Source organism: Mycetomoellerius zeteki, unplaced genomic scaffold (assembly GCF_001594055.1).
Source record: "Mycetomoellerius zeteki isolate Tzet28-1 unplaced genomic scaffold, Tzet1.0 scaffold421, whole genome shotgun sequence".
NCBI lineage: Eukaryota > Metazoa > Arthropoda > Insecta > Hymenoptera > Formicidae > Mycetomoellerius > Mycetomoellerius zeteki.
The window spans coordinates 1-11,001 of NW_017257416.1; the positions used below are offsets into that span (position 1 = coordinate 1).

At 32.3% G+C, this 11,001-nt stretch overlaps 1 protein-coding gene across 1 annotated transcript in view; it reads left to right on the forward strand.

Moving 5' to 3' along the window:
• Window positions 1–938: 938 nt before the first annotated feature.
• LOC108726434 (dipeptidase 1) overlaps window positions 939–11,001 on the forward strand; it is a 26,490-nt gene continuing 16,427 nt past the window's right edge. Inside the window, exons 1-3 of the mRNA XM_018454007.1 lie at window positions 939–944; window positions 1,104–1,236; window positions 7,134–7,284. Of these exons, the coding sequence (XP_018309509.1) occupies window positions 939–944; window positions 1,104–1,236; window positions 7,134–7,284 (290 nt within the window). The remainder of the gene's footprint in view (window positions 945–1,103; window positions 1,237–7,133; window positions 7,285–11,001) is intronic.

Genomic DNA, 11,001 nt, shown 5'->3' on the forward strand with positions numbered 1-11,001 from the left:
CTGTGTTAAGTCCAAGGATGTGAAAAAAGATACAAATCCTAGATCTATATCTATATAGCGAAAATAGACATGTCTATTTCCAGGTCTATATTAGAACTATCTAAGAACCTGAAGGAAGATAGATCCCAAAACTACATTAAGCCTGGAATCCAACTGAGGGAGAGGTTGAGCAGTCTCATAAAGCTCGCTGGACTAGGGACTGACAATCTGACACAGGAATCATAGAAGAACTTTCGAAATCTAGATGATGTTGGACTGATATATAGCCCTGCATCCACTATTATTACTATTATTACCATCATAAATAAATATAAAACAGGCTATACTTATGAGATGTATAATTATAGCAATTAAATTCTCTCTTAATTAAATTGTAATCTCAAAGACGTCAAGATTTTTTACTTCTTCGATCAAAATACCATGTTTTTAATGACGCAAAGTAATTAGGTAAATGATATGAATAAAAGTATCAATAATTCACAAAATAACGTAATCAGAAAAGTAATGTAATTCCTCTTATCGGTAAAAAGCCTCAAATAACTTTTTTTCGCGATAAAATATAACAACTGTTTAGCGTGGAAATAAAATCCAAATCCTTTAACGTAAAGAGTTAATGAAACATTTATCGGGCCGATAATCCTAAAGTATTGTGAGGAATTGAGCGTGACTGTATTACAACACTGTAATACGGAGTCACGCGATATATCAGAACACGCGAAAAAATACACGACGTAGATACTATTAATAATGCTTCATTCAAGATCCACCGTGATACTTTATTGTAGCTCCTAGAAATGTATTTATGAATTGAATAAAATTTCCAATTCGAAAGTGCATCAAAACTATTAAGTTTGTCAATTATTCTTTTCATCCCTTTTTTTCGCTTACTTTCTCTTCCGAAAGATATTTTCAATCAATCGATGTGCGGCGGAAATGAGATGAATGTAAGGAGAAGTTAGAATTTTTTAATTTAAAAAGTTTTGTTTAATTTAAAATATTTGTTAAATTGTATTTCATATATAAGAAATCAATGGTAGATTTCTAAACACAATCACTGGCCATTTCTACATAATAATCTAATATGATATACTTCTTTTTTTCAGTTTTGGTCAGCCTACGTTCCTTGCGGTGCCGCTCAGTTAAATGCAGTTCAACTCTCATTGGAACAGATTGACGTGATTCGTCGACTCGCTGAAATGAATGCTCAACACTTAACCCTGGTTACCTCCGTCAAAGGTGAATACACACATTAACATTGACATATATCTCCAACGAAAAAAACAAAGTTTAATAACAATATTTAATACTGTTATTAAATTAACATTTAATAACTATGATAACAATATATTTCATACTGTTATTAAATTAATAAGATTATTTTTCAGTCAGACTGCTATTAGCTAATACTGCTGATACATTATTCTTTCCATGTACAATTTTTTCATCATATTATGTGAATAATATGCGTAACAATAATTTTCTTCATATTCAGATATCAGCTATTTCTTCCTTTTTTTAAATTTAATGCAAGAGATTGCAATTCGATATTAGATGTAATATTTGTGCTATTTAATTTTTATCAATTTAAAGACGTGAAATTATCTTCTTTTTGCATCTTTGTAAGTATTTGATAACTACGATTATGTATAATTAACCAATTAATAAATGAAAATGAATTACGAACAAATATTATCTAATAATATACGAACAACGCAAATTGTGTCAAGCAAACGCAAATGAAAAGTGAAGATCGTTGAGTTGAGTATAAGAAATGTCAACAATACCAAAGCGCGTACAATGAATGTGAATCTCTAAAGTATTATTGAATGAAAGAATCTCCGTTGTGTCATCAGGAGCAATTCAGTTTATTTGAACTGAACCTTTTGTAACTGAAAGAATTCTCGTGACCGCCGTATTATGTTATTAAATGTAACACGCTAACCGGTAGTACCAATAGATATGAAAGCGACGGTCTCAGAGAAACTTTCTCATCGATTCGAGAGGATAAAGGACCGCTATTAATTGCTCGACTTCTCCGAAGTTGAAGAGGAAAGTCGTTATTGGATTCGATTCGATGGCGTAACTTAGGTATTGTAGAAGATTTATCAGCAGTAGACAAAAGTATTATGCTATCGCCCATGCCATAATCTACGGAGGGTCCTTGCTAATTCACGAAATATCAGAGACAATATTCGACATAATAAAAATATTAAGATTAGGAGAAATAATACCTGTCGGATCTATGACGGACCTTTACTATTTAATTCGTGCTTCGAACTGATCTGAGCTAATTCCCAAGCAGAACAACAAGTCACGATATCGTCAAAATAACGTTAAAATGAATCGTGATTGATTGAAAAGTGACTTTTAATAATCACTTTAGAGCCATTTTAATGTCATAATGACTTGTATTCTGTTTAAATACCAACTAATTTATTATCATTTTAATGTTATGGATATTTGATTGCTTAATGTAGTAATTAATTATCGTCACATTTGCATTGCACGCACATTTGAAATATTTTATACAAATCAAAAGAAAATAGTATAAAGCAATAACATCATATAGTATTTCGTATTTTTAAAAACATTGTTACAAACCATTAGATATATCAAAAGTTTATCTCAATACAGTAAAAATTAAAAAAAAGTTAAAAAGATTACGAATGTTGAATGCAAATTTTTTTGTTTAGCGAACGTCCATTAGTGCTGATGACTGGTTGAGCCACCACTATTTTTAACAAAAACTCATTTAAGTTAAAAATTGATGGGTCAATTTATCGTCTGTTAACGAGAATTTATAGAATGTTGGTGAAATCGACTAATGGAGAATAAATTTCATCGATATGCAATAGCTACTTTTACAATATACCTATAGAGAAAAAAGAGAAAATATGCCGAGGCAACACCGATGCTAAAATAAAGAACAAACTGCCTGAAAAGAAAGAAAATGCCAAGCAGGAGAGGATAGTGGGAAAGATATACGAAAGCTTGCGAAAGTTTTTGCAACAAGTAACTCACTTCGGAAACCCGACTGCCATTTTCATAAGCTCGTTGAAATCGAATCGAGGTTACGCGAGAAAGAGATAAAAACATAACATTTTACGTAAACTTTTGCAAATATTGCTGTATAAATAACTGAAAAACGATTAAAAGTTAATGGTAATTAGCGAATAGTTCGAGCAATGCAAGTAAATTGTATAATGAAAGGCGCTCAGTTTAATTCAGACGGTAATTGACTTTTTATCACAAAGAAACCTAATCTTCATATAATTTTAATTTAAACTTTTGTCAAAATATCTCACGTTAAAAACTAAGTAATCCTTACGGTTGATAAATTACAGTTGATCTTCCGATAACGAAAAATTTGATTCTTTCCCAACGAATATGCTTATGCAAATGGACAGTTGATTAGACACATATGCGAAATCAAGTTACGAACGCCGTTGAAATATGAAAAGGTTTATGAAGAGCAAGTGAAGAAATGGGACTGGCACGGCTTCGCAACGAAAGTCTCGCAATGGAACTTACCGCGAGTAACTCGGTCTGGAAAGCTGTCAGCCATTTTCATAAGCTCGAGAAACTTCGCCAAGTGGGAAGTGGAAACGAGGTCGCGGCATGAAGAAGGTAAAAGGTGGAAAAGCCAGCGGCTCGTGCACGCGAACCTGTCCCACAACAGTGTTTGGAACAGACAAAAAACTGTGATTTCGAAATATATCGCGTTGAATTTGACGAACCAAGAAAACACTATTAATTAATTCTAACAGTATTCGCTTTGAAATTTCTTTAACTAGTATTCGCAAATCGAGTGCACTTCAAATTCGTTGCTTAAAGTTACGTAAATGATTTTTTCATTTTGAAGATCAAAATTCGAGGAATAAAATTATATAACTTAAAATTGTATAAGGTTGTGAAAAATATTTAAACAATTTTTCATAACATAGTTGAAGTAAATGTCTAAATCCATTGGATCTGCAAGTATGATTAGGGTTAAAAAAAAATAACTAGTAGAATATTTTATAGTGCACTCTGATTTCTTTTAGCTCATATAGGGAAAAAATATGTATATAACAGCAAAAACAAGTATTATATGTATGAAGTTTATACGATCAAAAAATAAAATCGTTGATAATAATATAAATTAATTATTTACAATAATTGTTATAACAATTAACTTATTTTATATAATTAATTTGCAAATAATTAGTTCATTTTATATAATTAGTTATTTACAATAATTAATTGTATAAAATAAATCGATTTACGATAATTGTCTTAATTTAGTCCTAAATTTATTTCTTTCAATAATAAATTATGTTTTAACATCATTTTCGTATAAAATTCGTGAAATCTTTATAGATATTACATTGTATTGCTTGAATATCAAATGGATTTTAGATGTTCATGTATTGTATAATAAGCTTACTATATAAAATATAGTATCAATTAATATAAAAACGGGGACATTATTGAAGTAGAGGACATATTCATTTCGTTTTATTTTTTAGGAAAAGGCAAGCTGCTTTCGAGCGAGCTTCGTTCAAAGCAGCAAAGGTAGGGAACAGTTACAAGAGAAGATTACAGCTTTTTAATTTTCGAGATCAGTGGCGCGTTTCTCTAAAGAGAATATGCGGCTTTCTTGTATCAAGATAAAAGGTATTAAATCCTATTAAATGCTATAAAACGCTTTAGCTTATCGTATGGCATGATAAAAGGATGAACCAAGCGAGCGCGTAAAAACTTTAGGTTAATATCAATTTATTATTGCAGTTTTTCTTTGTAATTATTCAATGTTTTTTAATTATAATCCTATATCCTCGGATTTATTTTATATAAAAATTTATAGCTATTACGATCCATAAATTCAATTAAATTTTAATTATATTGACCAGCATCAATAACAGTCAATAACTTACGCAAAGAAATAAACAAAATATCGTAAATAGTGTGGGTATAATAACAAAAAATGTGTGAGAACTTTTATTGATAAAGAATGGAAAGCAACAGGATGATAAAAGTTTATGAATCTGACGAATCCACATCATTAATCCTGAGGTTAGAGAGGGTATCCATAAAGACCGTAACTCCTAAGAGGAGATTCCTGCAGAGACTATTTTGAGATGAAAATCCTAACACTAAAATATCGAGGCTAATAATTTTTTGATGTAATAAATATCAATCAATTAGAAATATCAATAATTTTATCTTTGCATATCGTAATCTTTATATCGATATTAAAAAGAAGTGACAATTAGTTTCCGCTTTTATAGCGTTTTGCATTGTATCGAACATTTGAACGCACAAATTTTAGACAGTATGATTCGCCAACTTTAAATGCTTATAATTCAAAAACTATTAGGGGAGACCGAGGATAGTTGATACATGGGGTATGTTCTTACATTTAAAATTGCTGCAAAACAACAAACGATAATATTACATAAAAAATATAGTATTTCCATAAAAACATTGCGGTCATGCTGCAATAAGTTATTTCAGACTGAATAGCATATTTTTAGAAATAGAAAATATTTTCGGTTTTTCATAGCCAAAAGTAAAATAAATCAGTAATATATAAAATGTTATATTTATCAATCTGTTCACCATATCATAATTTCAACTATTTCTATAGAATTCTTATTTTATAAACAACATCTTACGGTTATACCTATTAACGTCTTAACATATATTTTTTGCATAAGTAATAATTGAAATACGTAAATATGACACCCCGGGCCTAGTTGTGACGGGGTGTGTTGTTACAGGTGTTTGCTTCTCCGCCCTCACACCTAACCTCAACATAATCTATTGTAAGCGTAATAGCGGCAACCAAATGGTAATCTTATATAAATTTATATTTTTATTTCTGTGATATGTAAGAAAAAAAGAAAACTGTTTAGATATATCATAAACGTTATTAATGTTACATAAATATCATTTTAAAATTATTAATGAAGTATATATATATATATATATTTCTTTTTATTTCATTTAATTAAATGTGTAATATTTTGAAATCTGGATATGTAACAAGTGACCTCAGTAACTGTAACATCCGACCGCGCATATGGGGTAAGTTGTTACAAGGTGCATGATTTTATATTTTTTATTAATACTAGAAAGTTAATCATATTATTAAATCATAAAAATAATTTTTGTGTAGTATAAGCATATGGCTATTGCAAAATGACCCCTTACGGTTTAGATTCTATTTATTAGTTACGAGCAAAAAATTCCTTAAAAAAAACTGTATCAACTATCCCTGGTCTCTCCTATATCCTCGACATTTTGGTATTAGAATTTTAATATTAAAATGATCTTAAGAATCTATCCTTAAGCATTGTCACGTCTTTACCGGACACCCTGTAGATATAAAATTTTATATAGGTATACTTTTAATATTGCAGCAAAGCGGATTTTAAATCCAGGATATGCAGTTAAATAAATAACTCGCGCAAATCGACATATTCGATATAAAGTACGATAAATCAGAAGGCTTTAATATCCCACCACGCCGTCTGGGTGCAGTCTGAAAGTTTCAATGAGGCGATTGACAGCACTCCTGAAAGCACTTCCGAAAGCGGATCTGAAAGCCGATTTTTACCGATCTTTTCATTCATTCCCGCGACCGACTTTCCGAGATTCCGTCCGATCTCTTCACCCGACGAAAGTCGTAAATAATCTATGAACACCATAATTCCACGATCCCGAGGCCCTGCTTAATCTCATAAAGTGTCACTTTAATCTCGCTCAGGGAAAAAAAAAGAGAAAAATTATAAGACGGGGCGGACACGAAAAAACGGAAACTTCGCTGATTCACGGAAGAAGCTGTAATTCGGCCGAGAGCAAAGTTCACCGAAGATGATTCGAAGTTCCGCGGCAAGATGAGCCTCAAATAACTCCGTGTACCTACTTGGGTGATTCCCGAGGTTTAAATATTCTGAGTTTGACAAGTTCATCGTGGATAGTACTACTACAGTTTTTAGTTTCATGTTTACAACGTTAAATTGCTAAAACGTGATGAAACTTTTTATAATTTTAAGAAGATAAAGAGAATATGACACACACACACACACACACACACACACACACCGAGTTTTTTTATTAAATCATGATATACCACAATATATGTGTAGGTCTCATCGAGGCGCATAGAGAAGGCAAGATCGCAAGTCTAATCGGAGTAGAAGGTGGCCATTCCTTGGGGAATTCCTTGGGTGTCCTCAGGACGTTTTACGGTCTGGGAGCGCGATATCTTACTCTGACACATGCGTGTGACACCTCCTGGTGAGTATAAATTACGAGGGAGCGCATAAGAACCTGTCTTGAGAATAATTAATTTATCATGATCTAGAGCTCAATGAGAAGAATAACGGACTCGTAATGAACCGATCACGCGGCAAAAAATTAACGATATAATAAAAAGCATTGTAATAGAATTTAATCACGAGTAGAAATAAAAAGTAATAATAAAAGCTAATATATTCTGGTAGTTTATCATGTTATATATAAATTATAGTTAATAATAGATTACGGCACTTAATAAGGATGACATTGATTAATTTAAAATAAAAGTAACAATTTTATACATGTTACATTATTCTGAGTCAATTTCATTTTAAATTATAGACAGAATTAACTACTCTGTCGATTTAATCGATTTAATTAAAAAAGTGTTTTATAAAAGATCAATTATTCACTACTAAAATAATTAATTCACTCTAAAATGCACTTTAATTTTCGTTGTTATGTTTCTCACATCAATGCACACGATTAATTGAAGATTGCACCCTCTCATTCGAGATCAAGATTGTGAGGGATGTTTCGTTTTCTCGCCATCGTTCTTGTCGCACCTCCTCTTACCCTCGTGCTCAAGAAGTTTCTCCGTATACAAGCCGCTCCTTCATCGAACATCCGGTTTTTTTTACTCGAGACTCGTTGTACTTCGTATCACGATCCACTCTTAGAGGCAAACCAATTCCACGGTTGATCGGCTTAACCGAGAGCCGAAATAACCTGAAATCTGGACGCCGGGAAGTTCTTTTTGGTAATTTCGAAAGTACCCCAAAAGCCACTGCTTATTTTCCGGCGCGCCTGAAAAGAAACTTTACAGCAAAGGAGGAGTTCTACTTGTAGAAAGAAAGAGAAGAGAGTAGCACCTCTTATCAGAAAGAATACAGAAGTCAACTTTTACAATTTAGTCTCCTTAATCAATTACTGTAAAAGACAATTCTTTAAATTGGTCCAACTTCATTTTCCAATTTTGCTGACTTTGTCTGACATTGTCCGTTTCTGAGAGAAATTTACTGCATCGTTTATTCATGCCAAAGAATACATTTGGTATATCTAGCTTAGTGCTTGATAAAAATTTAAAACAGTACTCTCCCATTCTTATTTATGTTGCTTTACATATATTAGGTACTACTACGAACTCATTGCTTATTTGTCACGATTTTTTAACCTAAATAATTTCATATCTTTCTTTGCGATAATATATTATATAAAAAATTTAGAAATTCATTCAATCTTTGCGATATTACCAAAATTAAAAAATGTAAAGTTGTATAGAGTTTATTATTAAAAATTTTGTCTTTATTTTTATTTTATGTTTCAGTTTATTTTTATTTTTATTCTATATATTAGTTTATTATGATAAGCTTACTTTGCGAAACAAACAATGGAATAGAATGGAAACAGAAACGCTTTTCCTCCTCTATCTCAAACATCGATCTTTAACCTAAGGTTTATGCATCCCTTGTGATGCTGCGTGCCGTGTGGAGTTGTAAATAAAGTCCCTGCTTTTATGCGTCCGTTCGATCCGGGTCACATGAGCAGCGACAAGTTGCGTTTTCATGGAAAATCCAACATTGCATTATTTGCAAGCTGCAAGTTACGCGGGGCCATAAAACAGAACTACACGCGCACGAAACAGCGACATTCGGCTCCCATGCGACTCCACAGTCGTTTAATTACCACGAAGCCGCGGTCATTTACAGAGATCTTTCTCGTCGAAAGGAAATTTCATTCCCGACCAACGAAAAATTTTAGCTCGACTTTTCTATCCTCTCAAACTTCGCGAAGTTTCCCATTTTTTTAAATCTTTCTTAGCATAATAATATTCAAAACTAAAGTTTGGAACATTCTAGTTATTTTCTTTTTCCTCATGAAACTTGAGAATGATCATTAAATTGCGACACTAAAATTGTCGAGATTGTCAACTACGTTCATCGACCGCGTGTACTCATATATTACTGCCCGCTATATCTTTTATGAACGCGAGGAATCATGCTCGAACCGTAATAATCTCACTCTGTGTTACCTGCCACGCGAAATAGGATTTACGTCTCGAGCAGAGCGACGCTAGATGCCTCGGTAGCTTTCGGGATGTAAATTACGACGGTGACCGCCAATGTTACTAACTCTAACGCCGCTTTAAGGTCGAAGTATTATACGACAATGGGCACCGACCTGGTTCACCGTGCTCTTTCCGATGTTCGCCTGCTTTATGTCTCCCTCGACGCCGCGACGCTTACTGCAGTAAATAAGAATCGGGAATCACATCGAGCCCCCCGACGTGCAAATCTTCTTTCAAATATAGTACATATTTTGCCCTTCTGACCCTTTAAAATTACGTTGATGTCGTTTTACGATACATACGACACAGAAAGTAATCTTTTCTCAGCATCAAGTCGAATTTCGTCAGAATTAAGAAAGAGAAGGAGCAAAGTTTATTCCATAAATAAATGTGAAATTCAATTTCAAAAAATAATAATTGTAATAACACATTTTAAATTAAGACACTTTGTACTTTTGCCATCATGTTCTTATAGTTAAATTATTTTTTAGAGAGAATTTTATTAGATTTTTATAATTAAATTTTCTAAAACTAACGCTTTGTTTTAAAAATTTATTTATTTAACTAAATTCTATTTATCAAAATTAAATTTTTTTAAGGAACTTTATGCGCCCTCGTAACGCTATAAATGTGTCGTAGTAAAAAGAACAAGGAACAATGTGTAATTTTTTATAATAAAAGTCATAATAGGTAATAGTTATGTGAATTACAAAGGAACAAGTGATTTGGAACATTCAGAAAAGTGTACGTCTATGAAAGAAGCCTATCACACAGAGAATATCTGAGGAAAACTCGTCGTAAAAATGCGGTTTCATCTCAGCGGCCTGAGATTTCCAGCATCCATGAGGAAAAGTGTGCTTTTATTGGGACAATATCTGAATTGCTTTTGGACGTGTACCCGAGGCTTAATGTCAGCCTCCGACCCTATTCTCTCTCTTTCTCTCTCGTCTCTCTTGATTTCTGTCGCATGTCCTGCCTCTTCTCCTTGGGGGCGCGAGATTGTCGACCCGATTGAATTTTCTACAGTTCTAGATGACGATACCGAATCATCTCCTGGCGTTTCCATGTCTAGAAGCGAGAATTGATCGTGAAGAATTATCGGATTCTCGATAGTATTCGCGCCTTCGTATTACTTGTTTTTTGACCTTCCTACTTTTATTTCTTCGATATTTGATGTGATTTCACTATTTAATAGCAGACAGAAATAACGCAAAATATATTCAGTCGACACAAGTCTTAATAGCTTCTCTAGCGAATTTAAAGATGCATATTTCTTTACAAAAATTAAATTGATGCAAATGTTTAGTTATGAAAGTTATTAAATGTTAAAAGTGTAAATATTGAACAAGATATTACATCTCGCAATTAATTGAAAATAATATTTATTTTAATAGAAACTCAAAGTTATAATTGCTAAGATATTTATCTAAGAAAAATTACAAAATTGCGATGAATAATAATTTCTTATAAAATTCATTGAGGAAATATCGAATTTATATTCAGGAAAAATCTGCTATAAAAATAATACTATGAAATTATACAGCTTCGTAGTTATTAGTCATTACGTATTTACGAAACACAGTTTTTATATAGATACTTCAAAACTGTTCTTTAGCCAACAATTAATTTGTATCTAGCAGACAGCAGGA